Source organism: Prunus mume, linkage group LG8 (assembly GCF_029339155.1).
Source record: "Prunus mume cultivar Tortuosa linkage group LG8, ASM2933915v1, whole genome shotgun sequence".
Classification (NCBI taxonomy): domain Eukaryota; kingdom Viridiplantae; phylum Streptophyta; class Magnoliopsida; order Rosales; family Rosaceae; genus Prunus; species Prunus mume.
Window position 1 is genome coordinate 17,645,134 of NC_142705.1, and position 20,895 is coordinate 17,666,028.

The 20,895-nt window shown below is 35.7% G+C and overlaps 2 protein-coding genes across 2 annotated transcripts; both read right to left on the reverse strand.

The window, feature by feature from the left end:
• Positions 1-4,368: 4,368 nt before the first annotated feature.
• Positions 4,369-10,882, reverse strand: LOC103343157 (disease resistance protein At4g27190-like). The gene is given in 6 exon segments (XM_089042958.1): positions 4,369-4,668; positions 5,629-5,685; positions 5,795-6,054; positions 6,056-6,430; positions 6,551-7,351; positions 8,138-10,882. Coding segments are annotated over 5 exon segments (4,215 nt in total). The 3' UTR covers positions 4,369-4,668; positions 5,629-5,651.
• Positions 10,883-20,013: 9,131 nt separating this feature from the next.
• Positions 20,014-20,355, reverse strand: LOC148914902 (EPIDERMAL PATTERNING FACTOR-like protein 8). Its single transcript, XM_089043332.1, has one exon. It carries the CDS (start codon positions 20,353-20,355, stop codon positions 20,014-20,016), a length of 342 nt encoding a protein of 113 aa, XP_088899458.1.
• Positions 20,356-20,895: the final 540 nt, after the last annotated feature.

Consider the following 20,895-nt stretch of genomic DNA (forward strand, 5'->3'; position numbering starts at 1 on the left):
ATTAAAAAATTTATTCATTTTTAAAAATTAATCCCCACCCAACCCTAGTCAGCCACCACCTCCCTGTCACCCAACCACGACCCCAACCATCCAAGCACCAAACTCCAAACCCCAAAAAAGAAAAAATCCAGATGAGAAGAGGGTTCAGATCAAGCATGAAGGAGGTGATCATGAGGATGGGGATGACGTCTCCCCTTTTTTCTTCCTTTCTCTCTAAAAATAAAAATCCAAAACGATGGATTCAACCAATTTACCAACGATCGCCATCATCGGATCGGCTCACTTCTTCTCATTCTCGCCACCTTCCTCTGCCGCCACTGTTCCTTTTTCTTCTCTCTCTCTAAAAATAAAAATAAAAATCCAAACGATGGATTCAACCGTTTCACCAACGATCGCCATCGTCGGATCGGTTGCTCACTTCTTCTCATTCTCGCCACCCTCCTCCGCCGCCACCAAGGAGGAGCTCAACAAGGCCAAGATCTTCGTCGTCGTCAAGGCCCATCCCTTCGATTCCGAGATCTTCGCAATCGCATCCCATGCAGACTTCAAGAAAGTTCGAGAGCTTGGCTTTGATGAAGGTTCCCATGCTGTCTCATGCGGTAGAGAAGCATTGCGAAACGAAGACCTTGCTAATGTCGTTAATGATGATGATAATGATGGAGACGACGAGATGCTGTAGCTGCATGAGCTGGTGGGAAGAAGAAGAATCCATGAGCTCCAAGAGGTTGTTGGGGTCTAGCTACATCGTCATATCTGGAAAGAGGGAGGTTGGCTGAGGATGGGAATAAGGTGGGCGCAGTGTGGGGCTGGGTTTTGTGTTTTCTAGGCGAAGAGGTAGGGCTGGACCTAGGGGTGGGAATGGGTGTCGGGTTTGGAGGGAGATGGGTTGGGAATGGATATCTGTGAGGGCATTTTCCCTTCTATTTGGTCGGAGAAGAAAGTTTATGGATGGTGGGCGATGTCTAGGTGCTAGTTGGTGGACAATAGTTTTTGGCGATGGCTAGGTGGTGGTCTGTGGACGATGGTTTTTGGGGATGGTTGGGTTGGGGTGACGGTGAAGGGGTGTGAGAGGGGAGGGGGTTAGCTTTTAATTTTTATATATTTGATTTTAATGTTTTAAAATTATTTTTAAAGAAAATAATAATTTGTGGACAGAATTGCTCCTCTATAATTAACAGAAGTTACAAAAATTTGACAGAAATTGAGGATTGTTCTTGAATTGCTTCAAATTGAAACTACAGGGACAAAATTGACCAAATTGAAATGATAGGGACCAAAGTGGTAAAAGTGGAAAACTACAGGGACCAAAAGTGACTTTTTGCCTATTATATACACTTGTTTTTGCATTGATTAGAGAAAGAATGAGGGTTATCGTTTTGACCCTGTCTCTCATTTCTAACAAAAAAATTAGGGTTTCTGTTCATCAGGTTGTCATAGGCTAACTTCAAAAATTCTTTCATCCTGGCTTCCATAGTAAATTCAAATGACTACCATATCAGCTCCTTTAGTTCACCATCAAAACCCTGCATGCATATTCACCTCTGAAATATCATTGCTACATTCAACAATATATGAAGACTTAATTCCGTTTTCTATTCGGTGGTGCTGATCTTGTGATTCTCCTCGTCTCGGCCTAGGCATAGATAAACCAAGATTGCACAGTGAAAGAATGAAAATGAAACAAATTTAAAGCTTGAAAGTGAAAAATAACTTAAAGTTATTGTTAGTTTTAGTTTTCATTTACTAAAGTAGTCCATACACATTGTTCCACCTCCCTCCTACCATCGTTCCCCTACCGTCCTTCATCGCTCCTTTTTTTCAAATATTTCCTGTGTCTTTATCTCTATTAAGAAAAAAAAGAGGAAAACTTACCATCTCAACATCTGTATCCTTAGGAAAATCTTCGCAAAGTTCAAATGAGATGAAAATATCTCCAATCATGGCCGTTGGCACTCTTTTCTGCTTTGCTTGAACTTAATTGTGCTATATGTGACTAGAAATGCAAATCGATTATGTGAGAGTGACTGGTCAAGGCCCTAAGCCACCAGAACAACCTATGAGAGAAAGATTTGATGTTTCGGACCTCAAATCTTTGAGAGAGAAAATTTTCTTATGTACCAATCAGACCAATAAGTCACTAAAAAAACTAGGGCTGTTCACAATTCGATAACCGTGTCTTGGAGGAGTTGCCGACCACCGAACCGGAGGTTATCAGAGCACCTATTTTGGAGATCGCCGTCGCGCCTAGTTGATGCAAGACCGACTATAATCCGCACGCCGAGAAGTCGGTGCGGTTTGGTTTGGTTCGGCGAGCATCGATGGCAGCGGATTGAACTGAGATTGAGGACCACTTCCTGGTTGAGGGTATGGGGAGGAAGAAGAAGAAAAAAAGAAGAAGATGAAGAGAAGAGGGAAAGAAGAAGAATAAGATGCAGCAACAGCTTGAGGACCACTTCGTGGTTGAGTGTATGGGGAGGAAGAAGAAGGAAAGAAGAAGATGGAGAGAAAGACGAAGAAGATGCAGCTATTTACCAAAACAAATAATAATAATAAAGAAGAAGAAGATGCAGTGGCGGGAGGAAGAGGAAAGAAAAAAAAGATGGAGAGAGAGAAAGAGAGAGAGAGAGAGAGAGAGGAGAAGAAAGAAGGGGATGTCAATGGGATGGGAGAAAAGAAAAAGAAAAGGAGAGTGTGTGGGGCAGGGAAAACCCTAACTTTTTTAAAAATATTTAGATTGTAATAAATAATACAATTACACACATTGCACAAGAAGGCACATCAGTCCAGTGGTATTTGGGCTTTGTGTGTGAACTCTGACAAGAGTTCGATTCCTCATGAGTGCATATAGTCTGAATTTTTAGGCAATTTGCATGGAATCGGTCCGGTTGGTTTTGGTTTAAAAAATTCAAACAGGTTCAAAATCAGTTCACTACTGGTCCGGTTCGAGTTTATGCTGATTTTAATAATTTTAATTAAAAAATCGGACCAAACCGCCAAAACTGGTCTAGTTCGGTCGGGTTTTGATTTAAATGTGCGGCCCTAAAAAAAACCTGAGAAATTAGCAACATCTCTATATAAATTATGTGAATCATTATTTTCACTTGCTACAAGTGGCACCTTTTTTTATATGGAGGTGGAAAGTACTGATGAAATGCTTATCTGTGAAGTACTCCTAGATATTTTCACGAAGAGAAAGAGATAGTGAGAGAGTTAACTCTCCACTCCCTTGATTTCGATCCTTTGGTATATACCATGTTGGTGTTGTGATTGGTTGCTGTTTTCTTCTTGGTGTACAAGCGGACTCAGGTGTGAAGCAGAAAGTGACTTTTGGAGGAATGTTCTTGTGTTAGAATGTACACTATTATCAAAATATTTTTCAGCATAATTAGAATGTACACTATTATTCATAAAACTATAATAAAATAGATTACTAGTAGTATATTTCATAAAAGGAAAATAACATAATTTTTTTATTAAATAAACCAAAACGTTAATCACATGTAGATTACTAATACGTTAATGTTGAATTTAATTTCAAATAAGTTTCTAAATTAATTCCTACATCCATTACAACCATTTGAAGATCTTTCCAAATTCAATGTGTGTCATTAGTTACACCCCCACATAACACGTTAACTTGTAAATAGGGGTAGTTTTGGAATCCAAAAAATAGAATAAATCATATTTTAAGCTAGATTAGATAACTTGCTTACTTGAATCCTAGTCATTGGGTTTTATTTGAAAAAATTGGGTATTTTAAATAGAAAAATAAAGGAAAGGGTTGTAAGTGATTGAAAATGAATTTTATGGGTCTAAGCTCAATTTACTATAAAAATATATATATTAAGCCGTTCTACTATTAATAGTACCGATACCGAATCTTTGTGATAAAACTCCATACATACTGGGTGTGGGCTGCTAGTCTCTCTCTGAAATCTTGAAACCAAGTGATCAACCAAAGTTTTTTAATATGTTAATTTTGGTGACATTGAAAAATTATTAATCCCATTGATGGGAAATTGAAGAACGAAAAATTAACCCCATTGATGGGAAATTTGTCATCAATGCTTCTGAATTTGGTATTAGTTGAATCCTGTTTTATTCATTTAATTTGAACTAGGCTTCATTTGGCAAAATTCCAGTAAAAAAATCTTCAAGATTTTTGTAGTAATGAAGGAAATGCAATGTTAACAATTGTAGTAGAGAAAGCTTTTTGCCGCAAGTCTTTATGTCTGCAACAACACTGGAATTCTGTGTTATTATTTTGATTAGTAACTTTGAGTAGTAATGAAAGATATGTAGGAGAGGTTATGAAGTTTTGATGTTGTATTCGGCTAACAAAGTAGAAAAAATTGAAGCAGAGAGATCTTCAAGAACTACTTATTTGAAGAGACAATTTAACATCAATCCTTGATAACTCTAAAAAATACATGAACTTATGCTTTAACCATCAAATCTGCTCAAACATTTGAATGATACACAAATGAAATCCAGTACATGAATTATAATACACTTCAACACACTTGGAATTGAAATGGGATTGTTTCTCAAGAATTGATGAGGTTTGAGATGGGGAATTGCAACTTGCTATTCCAAACTTGAAGAACTAACTCTATGCACATCCTCATAAAATTCTTCAGAACAGAACTCAACCTCCTCATCAATGTGCTGAAAATAGGGAAGCAATATTAAACTAGAAAAATAATACTCATCAGCTTATACTAAAATGGAAAGTGACAAATGGTGGCCAGTCTCAGTACGAAATTTTGTCAACTGGAAAAAAAAGGCAATATACAAAACACTCTAGAGCTAAAGAGAAGGATGCATGAACTTCTAAACACAATAAGTTACACCACATTGAAAGTGTTCATCCAATGCGGTAAATGTGAGAATCCTATCAGTAAAGAATGTGACCATGCTGACCAGTATTCCTATCAGTATAATTTAACAAAACAAAAACATGATCATATCACTAAAAACAGAAAAGTTCCTTCAATTCCTATATATCATCAGATGGAGATACAAAATACATTAAAGAAACCTATCAGAAACCCAATTAACGTAAATCCTAGCCATCTAGAAATCCCGTCTTAATGATTTCCTTTGTGTGATTTGACTTGCAAGAAGAAGTATTTTGTTCAACAAAAGAGAGGGGGTGAAGAGAACGATGTAGAAATATAAGTGTACATTTCTCTCTAATATTTTAGAGCACCCAGGGGTCTCCTTATTTTAGGATCAAGACAGGAGCATTTTTGGAGTTGGGTTCCTGACATTCACTCTAAATTTTAACTTAGAATCTCATTTAGGGAGGAGCCCATTGGAGATTCTCTAATGAGATACCACATCAAAATTAGGCTGTTTGTTTTGTTTTCGTCTACTATATATCAATGATAGAACACTTGAATTAACATAACCTCAAACACAAATGAAATACATTGTAAATTCTTGTCAAATCGAAGCTTAAACAATCTTCACACGTAATTTTCTTTGTTTATATCATTAGAATCTAATTTGATCATGCTAACTCAATTTAATTCTTTCCTTAATATGACATAATATTGCATATTGTTTTTAGTAATAAGATTTACTTAATATAGAAGTTGGAGATGGCAACATATATATACTCACCTCTGCACTTCTCTGTGTTAACATCATATCTCTACTATCTCATTAGAATTCGGTCTCCTATTCAAAAGAAAAGAATGTGTATCATTGAGATGCAATCAGGTTTGAAAAAGAAACACTTTAATTGTTATATTATTGACTAAACACCAGTGAGCATTCAGGAGCATACCTTTTTTCGTGAATGTTCCCTATAGTGCTATTGAGGTCCCCCATCCACTCAGACTTTCCCAACTCTGTGTACACTTGAATTACAGAATGTGTGTTGACAACCTTAGAAGCAAATGTTCTTAAATCTGGACAATTTATAACCCTCAATTCCATCAAAGATGGCAACTTCAAAGTATAAGCTTCAGTCGAAAAACAAATAAGGTTTGGTAGATCTTCAAGCATCATGGAATTCAATCGAGGAAATGTAATTTCCTGATAAGCACATTCTGTCTGCTTCTGCAGTAACGTGTTCAATCTTCTCACAATTCCTAACTTCTAAGTCCTTTAAACTGACAAGGAGCTTGGCCACAGTTGACAAGAACAAATATCGCAAACTACCACAGTAGGATACACTTAAGAATGTCAAGTTTCCGAAGCCTGTGATATGATGTGAACCGCCCGTTTCCCATACGTGCATTAAACTTGGCAAATTGTATAACAACAAGTAACACAACTTATTGAATGCTTGAACATTGTGGCTTTCCACATCCTTTGGTCCCTTGAGTTGGAAAACAACTTCCAATGACTCACAAGATAGTACAGAAAGACGTTCAATTGAGCAACCATTTGAGTCTTGATCAAGATTTGTTGGTGCAACCTAGAAAATCAAACATCAATTGAGCAACCGTATATAATTTATATAATTTCAATATATGGCAATATCATTGTCATTCTCAATTGTAGCTCTAGGTTCATAGAAATAAATTGAAATGCTTACCTCTTGATTGATTGGACGTGGCAATATTTGAACAATATTTCTTGTTGAAGTAGGTTTGGTCATTGGGCCACATGAATAAGGTGTACATCCACATGATCCTGATGAAATACCTTCATCTTCATCTTCGTGATGAGTTGTTGAATCTTTCTCCAACTTTTTTATTTGTGGAAATACTGAAGCCAATGTCTTCAGTTTGTCGCAATCTCGCACAAACATAATTTTGGCGGCTGACCATAAAGAAGTAGAAGCATCAGGACAAAGACTCTCAAGACTCGGAAGCCCTACCAGATCAAAACTATTTAGTTTGGGAAACAAAGTCATTCCCGTGTGATCCTCTTTTTCATTTTCATCAACGGATCTGACTATAGTTTCCATTTTTTCACAGTCCGCTATACGGAGCTCTTCAAGATTCACAAGTAGCCTGGCAATTGAATGTGGGAACACATATTGGAGATCACGACCATATTCTATTCTTAAACATCTTAAGTTTTGGAAGCCCTGGAATCCACGCGGAATGTTCTTCCAAAGGTGTTGACATGTAGAATGCCATATGGACAAATTTTGTAAATGAGAAAATGCTGGAACTGCCTGCCCATCCCTAACCATATGGCCTTTCAAATCAAAGAACACATCTACATTGGCCTCTTGTAGTTCCACTTCTTCAAAATTTAGTTCCACTTCTTCTAGATTTTGTAACCATAAAATGCACTTTAGTGGAAATACTGCTTTTTCAAAGCTTCTAGAAGATTGATGCTCATCATATGAAGTTCCTACCACATTTTGATCCTTAGGCGTTGTTACCTGAAAAGATTCATTAATTAATAAATATTTAAAGAAACATTTTGTATATTAAAAAATGAAATTAATAACAAGCTCAATTATTATTATTTAAATTACTTCAATATGACTTCATATTAAAATACTAATAAAACCAAATTTTAATCGGAGGACTAGTCAGTTTCTAGATTCTTTATGCTGATATTGTTCAGACGAAACCTCTCCTCTACTTTGCACTGCTTTGCAGAATAATAATCACATAAAAGCTAGACTTTGTGGTCTCAGGTCAAACTAAATGCTTCCACGTGGCAAGAATTTTCCAGTAAACAATTTGGAGCGTGGCAATTAAGACCGTAATTTTGTTGGTGCTTGTACCGGTAGTTTATAGCTTTGATTTCTCGAATACAAGCAATACAGGTCAGGCAGCCCACGTGCAAAAATAAACATATGTGAACTTAAATTTCTTTGCTTCTTTAGATAGTTCGAGATTTCTAAATATATTATGTAATGAGACTATTAACAAAACTGAGTCCAAAATTTTTACAAATAAATATATGAAATGGATATATGATGATTTTCTTTGTGGTCTGCACATGCTCAATTATTTATTTATTTATTTTTTTTAAAGGCAAGTGAACTAAATTCCTCATTTATCAGTATGAGAATATTTTCAGTTTTTAGGAAGAAAATGAGTAAATAATAGTCAAACTAAATTCAGACCTCATGGCAAGTAAACCAAAAAAAATAAAAAATTAACAAAACAATTATACTATTCAAGCATCGAAATAATAAGTTATATATGTAACATACCTCATTGTTGGAGTATAGCTTGTTGGCTTCGTAGAAACCAACGAATTCTTCAGATAGATGTTTGAGTGTCAACTTTGTTAATTTAGGGAAAGCTATGATGTCCGATGCCTTCTCATGTTCCCTCCACTCCTTTGAGATGATTTCTTTCATTTGGGGACACCTGGCAACACTTAAGCTTTGGAGTTGAACCAAGTTGCTTGCTACTGATAGAGAGAAGACATATTTTAAAACAGGGCAATTATGTAATTCAAGAGATCTTAAGTTGATAAAAGAGCTCTGTGGAAGTTGGTCGTGGCATATTGCTTTTAGCTTGGGCATCCCCAAGAGTTTGATTGATTGGATGAGAGGGAAGGCTGTTTGTTGAGTCCAACTTGCTCCATTTATAAGGTATTCTATCTCAGGGCACTCCCAAATTGTTAAAACTTTTAAGTGTTGCAATCCCTCTTGGTCTAATTCATTGAGGACATACTTTAAATTCTTAATCCTTCCCAAGATTAAATCTTCACATTTCTTAAATAAGAGTCGAACAACTTGAATCCCCATGAATTCCGTTGCATCACTTTGAAAAATCTCCAACTTATTTTCGAATGCATAACAATCATCACTTGTTGATGAATCTTCACGAACCCCTTTGATGGATATGTCGAATCTTAATGTTGTCTGGATTGTCAAGTAAAAGTCTTTTGGAAAGAAGTTGAAATCGGGTATATCTATGACTAAAACCTTCAAATGATTAGACAAAGACATCACCTCAACAAGGCTTGCCATCCTCTTATCTTCGCTTTCTGCTGCTGATTGTTCCCATTTGCCAAAACTATTTTCCATATACAACTCTTCAAGACTAGATAAGCTCGATAAGAGACCATGTGGAATCTTCTCAAGACGATAACAATCCGTGATATCTAACAACCTTAAATGTTGAAGAAGTCCAATTTCCTTCGGCAACTCTAAGATACTAGAGCATTTACGAAAGCTGAGGATCTCTAAATTTTCCAATCTTCCAATAGCATCAGATATATCTGTTAAATAATGACAACCATTTAGGGACAAGGTTCGAAGGCTCTTCAATAGTCCTAGTGAACTTGGCAGGGCTGAAATCCCACGCACGTCTACCAATGCTAAAACCTTCAGCTCTTTCATCCCTTTACACATGATGTCCATGCTATTTTCCGAATAACGTTCGCCTTCTAAGTGTAGAAGCTCAAGTTTTGGACACTCCAGGCCAACTGGGATCTCATCAATATTAATTGGTATCAGTGAGATTGTTGTGTAATGGGCGTATATCTTTGGCCACCCTTTCTTTTCAGCATCACATCTTATTAGAAATCTATGTGGATATCTTGAGGCAATTGATATGGTAACATCACGAACTATGTCATGCATCTTGGTATGGTCTTTCAATTTGCTCTCTAGCAACAAAAACCTTCTTTGAAGTTTGTCAACCAAAGAATGCACTCTATTTCTTGCTTCTTCCACTGAATCAATGTTACTAAAATACCCTCGACCCCATCCATATCTAACCAAATATTCAATTGGAATATCATAATCTTCAGGAAATAAACAACAAAGCAAAAGGCATGACTTCGCTTCATCACTCTCCAATCTATCATAACTCCATTGTATGCTTGAATAAACTTTGTCATTCATTGAAGAGATGCTTCCAGGAGCTGAACTTTGTAGCTATTTGAGGGCATCATCCCATTCATACTTCCTCTTATTTTCTAGTGCTTTCGCAACAGTTAAAATAGCAATAGGTAAACCTGCACACTCATTTGTGACTCGTTTAGCCAAATCAGGATAGTCCAAGGGTTTACCTATGATTTCACGGAAGAGTTCCCATGATTCCTCTGGTGTTAAAACTGGGATTGTAAAAATTTCTTGACTTCCCATTGCATTGCACACTTCCGAGTTTCGCGAGGTCAACAGAACTTTGCACCCTTTATGAGAAAGTTGAGAAGGAAGTCCTATAGCCTCAAAATCCAGCTCTGTCCACACATCATCTAATACAATTAGGATGCTATTTATTTCCATGAGTCTTCTGTAGAGCCTTCGTGCTCTTCCACTTTCGGTATTCTCGTCATATTTAAACCCCAGCTCCTCTGCAATTTCTGATTGAATCTTCTGAATGCTTGGGCTTTGGGACACAACTGCCATCACAATATTATCGAATGCTTTCAATCCTTCCAGCCTTTTGATGATTTCTTTCACCATTGTGGTTTTACCCACACCCCCCATACCACAAATCCCAATCATTCTAACGTCTTCATTCTTCAAAACCTCTATCACCCTATTCACATGTGTCATTCTGGATTTAAAATCCTTAAAACCTTCTTTGAATGTTGACCATATCATCGGTGGAGGTGCAGGATGGGCAACTTTATTGAATGTTCCTTCTTTTTGGAGATAAAGAACATCTTGTGTAATCTTAGTGGCTTTCCTACTTATGTTCCACCGGTACAAGCATCGCCTTTTCATGCGGACTTCTGCCTCAAAATGCGACACTTTTTTAATTAACTCGTTAACACTTGTTAGCCAACTTTGAACATCAGAGTTGATAACTTCACCATTCCTTTTGGCAGCATTAACCAATTCTTGCACCCCATCTTTCTTCTCAAAAAGCTTTTTAAGTTGATTCTTTAGATCTTTCATGTTGGTATCATAGTAAATCAAATAGCCAGATTCTCTGCCTATTGGTCTCACCAAGGACTCTGCAATTTTGGACACAATTGAAATAACAATATCCATTTCCTTGTGAGATCAAAGACACGTAGATGAAATGGTTATCTCTGTATCTTGTCTCCCAATCTGTACAAAGTCAATGAAAAATAGATCAATATAAAAATAATTTGCACACTTTGTACGATTTTACCATTATCAATGAAATTTTTATTTATTCCTATAAAAAAAATGAAATTTTTATTGCCTTAAATGTCACATCTTCTGACAATTGTTTACTTTCACACCTTTCCGAAGATTATGTTTTCTTTAAAGGGATTAAAATTTTATTTTATTTGACTACGCCTTTTTTTTATTATTAGCTGGCCTCCATTGGAACCAAAAGGAATAAGTTTTATATAGGCTGTGTCTTAGCTATATTAAATTAACAAGTTAATTTGTTAATCTCGTTTTCCTATTCTTACTAAGATTTGGTTGAATTTCTAGTTTTATTGGTTTTTAATTTCCTTTGCCAATTAGGTTTTCTTAAGAAACCAAGGGATAAGATTGCTAGGCTGCTTTACTCTTGTATAAATAGGCTATTAAGAGACTCATGTATTCAATTTTTTATAAATATAATTCTAGACTTTAGTCGCTACAGTTTCTTTTAGGAAATTTGACCTAGAACTCAATTATTTTCGTTCTAACTTCTATTTTATAGCTTTATCCTTTTATTCTATGTATTTTGGGATTGTTTGGTTCATTGGACAACTACTTATAGATGCTACCCTGCATCAAATTGGTACCAGAGGCTAGGAAAATCCTTCCTCCACATCATGGTTGGTCATGGTAGAGGTTGTGGACAAGAAAACCAAGCCTAACAAACATAGATGACTGAGATGCGGCGGATTATAGAAGATATGTCTAGAGGGATGCACACCCTCCAAAGACAGGAATTCATGGATGCCTATATGGAGATTCTGGAATGCAACCATGGTGATGGTAATCAAGGGGGAGTGGAAGAGCGGTTGGTTCGTGCATTGGGTTTGAATGGCGGAGGAATTCCAATTGAAGTTGCTGATTTTTATGGAAATATGCATGTAGAAGATTATTTAGATTCATAGGCAAGTCTAGAGAATGGAAACCTATGGAAGAAGTGTAAGACATTACATTGTCTTAAACCACATTAGAATGATCTTCTAATCACATAAGGAGTTGCAATTTAGTATTAATTAAGAAACAAAACTCAAGCATATCTGTAGTTCTAGTTTAAAGTGCAATTTAATTAGAAAACTAGAGCTTTGAGGATTCCTATTCTTACATGGATTAAAACATTCTATTCTAGTGCAATCAGAATTTGTTTAAGTGTTCTTCGATGGGCAAAATACTTAAGCAATGCTTATATATAGAGGTCCCTTTCCTAGCAGTCAAGACAAACTCATATTGACATCTCACCTCATCTAGAGGGAGTTTATGGACTACATAGGAGAAGAAGATTTCTATACCTTCACCACAACCATGTTAGACCAAGGTTAGTGTCGGGTTAGTCTGGGGAGAAGCATTGAAAACGGAAAATTATATATTGAATAGAGTACCTACTAAAAGCGTAAATGCTATCCCTTATGAAGTTTGGGTTAAAAGAAAACCGAGTTTGAATCATCTCATAGTGTGGGGCCGTAGAGCTGAAGCAAAATTATACAATCCTATGGAAAAGAAGTCGGATTCAAGAACAAGCAGTGGCTATTTTGTTGGCTATCCAGAATGAACTAAAGGGTATAGATTTTACTGCCCTCAAAATACAACCAGATTTGTAGAAACTCAAATAGCAGTGTTTATATAATATAAAAAATGATGCAACAGAAGAAGAAAATTTCAATTTTTATGAAGTTATAATAGAAAATGGAGACACAATGAATTATAATGTTACCTAGCTTTGACTTGCGTAGCACCCAATCTGTACAGGAAGATGAAATAGTTGGAGATCCAATGATACTTGAACAAGAAATTCAAGAACAACAAGTTCTGCCACCAGAAACACAAATAAAAATCAACCAGCAGAACAAAACCATGAACAAATGGACATAGAGTTGAGAAGATCACAAAGACAAAGGAAAAGAGCACTATATGATGACTACTACATATATTTACAAGAATTTGAGCATGATGTGAATGTAATTGAAGATCCCATGAACTATAAGCAAGAAATGTCCAATGAGAGAAATGAAAAATGGTGGGGAGCTATGAAATCAGAATTAAGCTCTACAAAGAAAAATGGTGTGTAGGAACTAGTGAACCTGCCACAAAATTGCAAACCTATAGGTTGCAAATGGGTTTTCAAAACCAAGAGAAACCCTAAGGGACAAAATAATAGATATAAGGCAAGACTAGTTGCCAAGGGATACACACAGTAAGAAGGGATAGATTACATTAAAACTTATTCACCAGTTTCAACCAAAGACTCATTTAGAGTAATCATGGCATTGGTATCACGTTTTGATTTACACTTCATCAAATGGATGTAAAGACTGCATTCTTGACTAGAAATCTAGAAGAGGAAATATTTATGAAACAACTAGAAGGTTTCATTCAAGAGAAGGGAGAAAATCTAGTATGTAAACTGTGTAAATCGATTTATGGTCTTAATCAAGCTTCTAGACAGTGGTATATCAAATTTGATGAAGTTGTTAAGCATTATGGTTTTTACATAATATTCATTGGATGAATGCATTTACATGAAGAAGAGTGGGAGGAATTTCATCATATTGGTATTATATGTGGATGACATCTTATTGGCATGCACAGATTTATCAATGTAACATAGTTGTAAAGAATTCATGTCTAAAATTTTGAAATGATAGATCTTGGTGAAGCATCCTATGTTTTCGGAATTGAAATTAGCAAGAATCAATAGAAAGGGGTTCTTGGATTATCACAGAGGAATTATATAGAAAAGGTACCTGTAGAGATTCAATATGTAAGGATGTGGTGGAACTGAAATGCCTATTTCAAAAGCAGATAAGTTGAGCAAGGAATCGGCACCAAGGACTGAACAAGAGAAAATTTAGATAATGACAAACCTTATACCTCCTTAGTAGGCAGTCTTATGTATGCACAAGTTTGCACTAGACTTGACATAGCCTTTCCTACTAGAAGGTGTGGAGATATTTACAGAGAACTAAAGATTTCAAATTGGTTTTCAGAAGAAGCAACAATTTGAAATTAGAAGCTTTTGCGTATGCTAATTTTGCAAGTTGTAAGGATGATCTCTGATCAACATCGAGGTATGTGGTCATATTTGTAGGTGCTTACCATTGGTGATGGCATGGGGGCGGGTGTGATCCGTCTGTTCAACCTAGAAGATGCTTGACAACATGCCTTAATGGAAGAAAAAAAGGTATCATGTTGTGGCAGTAGGCGATAAAATGGGTTGGCAAAGAATATAGTTGCTCTTCATAGTGTCCAAAGTGATCTTGAAACCAATCCAAGTACCAAGTGTAGAAAGTTGGTAGGTGCTGATAAGAGTAAAAATGGGAGAAAATAGCACAATTTTATCCTCAAAACAATGCTGGTGTCAAAAATTACAAGGATGGGAGTATTTCACAAGTTTGATATTTCACTTGTGGAGAGGCATGGCATTTATCTTACACTTGCCAACAACGAAGAGTAAACTTGGCATAGGTTAAAGGTGATAAGATGAATTTTTGAAACCCACTTATGTCATAGGAAGTTAGTGATCTTTTACTGGTTGGAGGAGAATATTTGGTGGTAAGGCGAGTGATGACAACTCCAAAAATTGAGGTCTTCGGCATCCACATAATATATATTTTGAACCGCCTTTGTGTCAGAAATATGTGCAATGTGATTCTTGATAAAGTAAGTAGTGAAAACATTATCTTGAAGGAGGCAATAAAAAAAAATAAAGTTGCCAATTGAGAAGCATCTTAATCCTTACAAGGTTGCATGGTTTCGAAAAGGCAACGAGATACCAGTCACTTCAACGTGTTTGGTAAGTTCACTATGGGTAATACTATTAAGGATGAAGCTTGGTGTGATGTTGTCCCATGGATGCATGTCATATCCTATTAAGAAGACCATGGTTGTTTGACAAAGACATGATACATTCTACTAAAGCACACACCTATTCATTATATAAGGATGGGAGAAAAGTGGAATTTGCAGCCATGTGAAGGAAGATTCTGCAATGCTCCCAAATATGCCAAGGTTAATGGTCATTTGAGAGCCCATTAGTTGGAATTTGTGAGCAAGGAGGTGGGACAATTGTTGCTAAGAAGGATGTTGAGGGAACTTCGAATAAATTGGAAGATGACAGTCTCATAATTTTAGAACCCTACTGTGTTTGACTGTTGTTTGGAAGAAGATTGTGAAGTTTGTTTGAGAGTTGGTAAAGCTTTTGACAGGGTATTTGGTGAGACTAAACAAGTTGAATTTAGTGTAATCTTTAAGGCAGTGGACCAGAGGGGAAGTTGGATTTGAACTTTTTGCTTTTTAATTTCCTTTGTCAATTAGATTTTCTTAATAAACCATGGATAGGAATGCTAGGCTACTTTACTCGTGTAAATAGGCTATTAAAAGACTCTTGTATTTAAAATTTTTATTAATATAATTCCAAACTTTAGTTAATAGAGTTGCCTTTGGGATTTTTGACCTCTAGAACTCAATTATCTTCAATTCAAACTTCTATTATATAGCTTTATCCTTCTATGCTCTGTATTTTGGGACTGTTTGGGACACTGGACAACAACTTGTTGCCACTGCGTTGCATCACAAGTGATGATTTGATATGATGTTGATTGGTATATCTTTTCTTGATATTTTCTTGAGTGTGTAAAATAGAATTGCTTCATTGGCACATTACATAATTTATTCTCTTAGCGGTGGTTTGATCATCCCTCACCCTTTAAAATTTGTTTTTTTTTCCAAATGAATTAGTGGTAGAGACAATGACTAAACCAGTTCAGGTTCAATTATATGAGAATGATAAATCTTTATCTACTTATGGTATTTTTGTAAGATTTTGGAGTTATTTTATAAGAGATATTTATTCTAACCATAATTGATGTCCTTTTAATTTATATTTTATTTATCACACACTCAGCTCCAGATTTCTACTTTGGTCTACCCCAGATTTGGAGCGTGCCACATTAATTAATGAATTTATTAAATTTTTCTTTAACTAGACAAGTCTCATAAATATTTAATTTTTTTGCATAACCTGCTGATTTGTTGGAGGAACAAGAGCTTATTTGAGCAAAATTTTCACCGACCTACTGATACTAAGTAATCATTATTTGTTTTTATATTGGAGAGAGTCTACGACTTCATACTGTCAGTGTCATCCACGCATCATGCATGGATTTCTAAATTTAGTGATGAATTATAGCATGGATGCTGTGGTGTTGGCATAAGGAATAAGGGACAATTTGGTTCAAGTTTTAGGAGCTTGAGAATGCAATTATGGACATATTGGATGGACTTCTGTGTAGGGGGGAAAGTTCATACCCTTGACTGAACTTGGGATATTTTTTCCCCCGACTTGACAAAGCATTTAATGCAAATCTTTGGGACTAATCTACCCTTGCTATAATTTGGAAATACCACTCCTTACCCTTAAAAAAACTCTTCATATTTCTTTTTTTTTAATTGTTTATTTTGTTTTAACCTACATACGCAAATTGGTTTTCATAAATCATGATGATCTTTTGAATTTAGATCATGAATATTGATATGGAATTTTAGATAATGGATGATGCTACAATTGGCTTAAACAGGAAGTTGCAACTTTTTTATATATGATTGTAATCTTTTTCTTTTGTGGTTTTGTTTTCATGGGTGTGCTTTCTTTGTGGGCTCTTTTGGCTTTGTTGTTGGCAGCCTGGCTGTATATGAATTGCACATATACAAGAGGTTGGGGCTGCTCTTTTGACTTGTTGATTGCTTCATATGAATTGCACATATACAAGAGTAAGGCAATTCAATGTTCATGACATATATGATGCGAGGCAAATGAATCTTTTATAATGTTTGTTTTTTGGTCAACGGAGTTTTGCTGCTAAGGTTTCTTTTGGATTGAATCTATTTTTTTTCTTCCAGGTATTTTAGGAGAAAACATTTGTTTAAAGTAGTATTAATAATTTTTACTAAATTCAAGGGTATTGTTGAAAAACTGAACATTTTGTCATTCCTAATACTACACCTTATTTCCGTTTTTTCATATGAAATTCTTAGGCACGAAGAAGACAATGAAAAATATATATCTCACGAGATCAACATACTATTTGCATCTATTACTATATACATATATCAAATTATCTAATTGTGTGTGTGTGTGTGTGTGTTTTTCAATGGATCAGAGTAAAACCAACAACCATATAGTGCAAATTTAAGACAGAAAGTTTCCAAGATGTACTTACCTCTAATATCCTTGCATAAGTGTAGTTTCTCTTCACCAACTGTTATGAGAAACGTGACGTTGAATGAAAAATCACGAGGATGAGGCAATCAAGGAGAAGGCAATACAAACAACTGAAATATGAGAAATATGAAAGCAATGCATAAGCAGAGAACTCAAATGGAAAAGCCACTATGAGTTTTCGTACGCTATAAATAGACAAGGGAAAGACAACGAACCAGGCATTGCTTCAAGAGAAGGTAATTCCAAGCAAACGGAATTTCCTAGAAGCATCTGATCCAAAGCTTAATTACATACGAAGTTTGCTTGTTATATATATAGAAGCATCTCATCCCCAAAAGCCCAAAAACCAAAAAAAAAAAGCCTCTATGCCAAGGCAACGAAAAGTGAAGGAGAGCTTGACGCAATGGACAAAGTGAAAAAGAATTGGATGCATTGCTTACAAATATGGACAAGAGGGGAAGACTAAGAAAGCGATGAAATTATGGAATTTGGGGTTATGGAGAAATCCTTGACCTCTTTTAAGTGGGATTTATGGAGGAAACCCTTTACTATAAATCGATTGAGATTTTACACTGGAGTCTAATCCAACTGAGTTCTTCACGGAACTAAACGATGAAGGACGTAATCTTTTCCATATCACATAAATAATATCTTTGATGAGCATGGTTTGGAACCTACAACATATTAGAAACTGTATCAATCATTTTAATTGTGTGGACATAAAGAATCAAAGTTTAGATATGTTTTCTCTAGTTTTTAGAATATAGGATCTGACTTAAACTAATTAATTTAATCTTGATCTTTGAATAAAGTTAATTAATCTCAGCCATTTGTCTAATTAAATTTTGTGTGCTTGTGCATCTGAAGGACGTTAAACGATTGCCTCGGATTTAATTAATCCTAAACTTTTCTTTTGGTACAGAATTAATCGTGACCATGTTTTAATTTCATAATCTTAATTTATATGCATAGATGAATCATAGGGATTTTTAGTTACCCTATAAATTATATTTTTATTAAGGGTTCATAAGAGATTAACTACTCATGCATATATAACATCATCCACATTCTATATATAAAACGAACCCTAAAAAATTATGAACTTTCCAGGGGAAAATAATAGAAGTTTAATGTATACCAGTCCTTAGCATTTCACCTAGAGAAATCTGCCACTTTTGCCAACAAGGGCGGAACCACAATAAGGGCTACAGTGGGCTATAGCATAGTGTGGTTTTTTAAGAATAAAAATATAAACCCTATATATTTGACTTATTTTCAACATTAAATGTCATTGTCATTGTACTTTTATTTATTTTTATATTACTTCATTTTTATAGTACCCTCCATTTGGATTCAAATAAAAATACTAGAAAATTAAATTCCCACCAAATCAAAATACGAAAAATTAGTTTTAGTGCAAAATACGATTTAGACTAAAAATGATGGCTCATTAACTTAATATATACTTCATACTAAAATCCCATAAAATCAAGTTTTTTTATTCGATGTGTGAGGAATAAAAGCCGTTAAAAATTATCTTGAGAAAATGATTACTCCGAAAACCCATTTTTCATACTTAGTCAATATTTTTACATAAAACAAATTTTCATGTATAATATGAATGCATGAAGGAATCTAAGGTCAATCTAGATAAAAAGCCTTAGATGTTCAATCCACTATGGTGTTAAACCCTATTTGGTTTATGTTAAAATTTATTGAAAATTATTTTATGGAGTTATGAACAAGCTTGATTTATATGATTTAATTTACTTTTATTTCTAAAAGGACTATAGATATTGTAAGTATCAAAAAAAATAATCATTAAATTTTAAGCTAATAACTTTAGCTAGCCCACCCATTGAAAAATTTCTGATTCCGCCCTTGGTCACCACCCAACCTCAGCCAGCCACTACCTCCCTGGAACCCAACCACCAATCGAGCCACCCAAGCCCGCCCCATCCCCAAACAACCAAATCGCTTAAGAACCAAACCAAACTCAACAACTTGACTTCACACCAAACCGTAACAAACCAAGAGAAAACAAACCTAGACTTCACAAAGAAACCGGATTAACCCCTCTCCCAACTTGATCCAACCACTTCTCAACAAACAGATTAACCCCTCCCCCACTGATGACCTCTCCCATGACAAAACCACCTGACATGTAACCCAATTCCAAAGATCTGGTTATTTTATTTTTTATTTTGTTTGTAAGCTACTCAAACACCAAGCAAGATCTCACCCCAAGCCTATGATTTTGATGAAAGGGATGTCATAGACCCAAGGAACTTTGGCTCTTCCAACTCCAGTAGCCTATGCTTTTGGTTAGAGAAATATGACTAGACCCAAAAAGTTTGGTTGTTCAGGCATTTGGTTGGTTGGGGATGGGGTGGGCTTGGGTAGCTGTGGGGTGGTGGTTGGGTTATATGGAGGCGGTGGCTGGGTTGGGTGCAGACTGTTGGTTTGTGTAGGTTTGAGAGGAGAAGGGAAGGGAGAGGTTTCATTTTTATTTGAAAACTATTTTTATACAAATTTATATTTGTATTGTTTAATTTTAAAAGGAATGAAATTTGTAATAATTTGTGGACTGAATTGCCCCTCCATAAGTAACAAAGTTAAAAAATTGATAGAAATTGAGTATTGTCCTTGAATTACTTCAAATTGAAACCACAGGGACAAAATTGTCCTTGAATTACTTCGGATCTCTCTTTTCCTAATATTACTTGTATTAAAAAAAAAACAATACAAAACATAACCATCAGTGTTAGACTAAGCTAAAACAAAATATTCAAGGTTCGAACAACTTGTTCCTACATTTGCATTTCCATGAGAGGAGATAATAGCCCTCATCTCCCTGATTTGTATTTGTTGCCTTGAGATTATTATTCTTATCAGGTGGAGAAACAACCTGAGTGGGCGTGCAAGGTATGCAACCCACGCACCTGTTAACACACCCAGGAGGCTTTGAACCCAAGACCATCTTCATCTGCTTTTCTAACCGCTGATGATCTCCATCTCTTACTGCCATTGAATTAGCTTCTGAAACGGAAGAAAAGAGCGTGAGAGAAAAGATGATCACAATGATAGCAATCGTTAGCCCGTTCGGATATTTTCTTGAGGAAGAAGCCATCATGTGTCTTGTCTTGGAGTTGAAAAGAACGGAACAAGAGATGAGAAGCTACGCTATGGCGTCCAATATGATGGGGCAATAGAACAGGTTGATATTTCATCACACAATGTGCCCTATATATACTAGATTCCTAGAATTTCAAGGAAATCTAAATCCCTTTAATAACTAACTGTCAGTGTGTCTGACTTTATAGGTTTCTTTCAGTTTGAATTACTGAAGTTACAAGTTTTTTTTTTTTTTTTCTTCATCTTTTTCTGCATGAATATTGACTTTTCCAACAGAACAGCTAAGACCCCAACAGTCTAAGAAACAAAAAACAACCACCGAAAGAAACAAACTAAGACCAAGAACTACCATCCCCATAATCGCAACAATTTCGGGGAGGACAAGGCAAACCGCTCGGGATAGAATGAAAATCAGGGAGGTTGGAGGTTGAATGACCCAAGCCTCAGCGCACAACCCCCCTCCTTTTAACACTCGAAGCTACCCAATCTGCAGCTTGGTTTGCTTCCCTAAGGACCCATGACCATCGGAGGTAGG

What these genes read in the sequence shown, in the direction of transcription:
- LOC148914902 (XM_089043332.1), bottom strand. Translation starts at nt 20,355, where the DNA reads ATGGCTTCTTCCTCAAGAAAATATCCGAACGGGCTAACGATTGCTATC.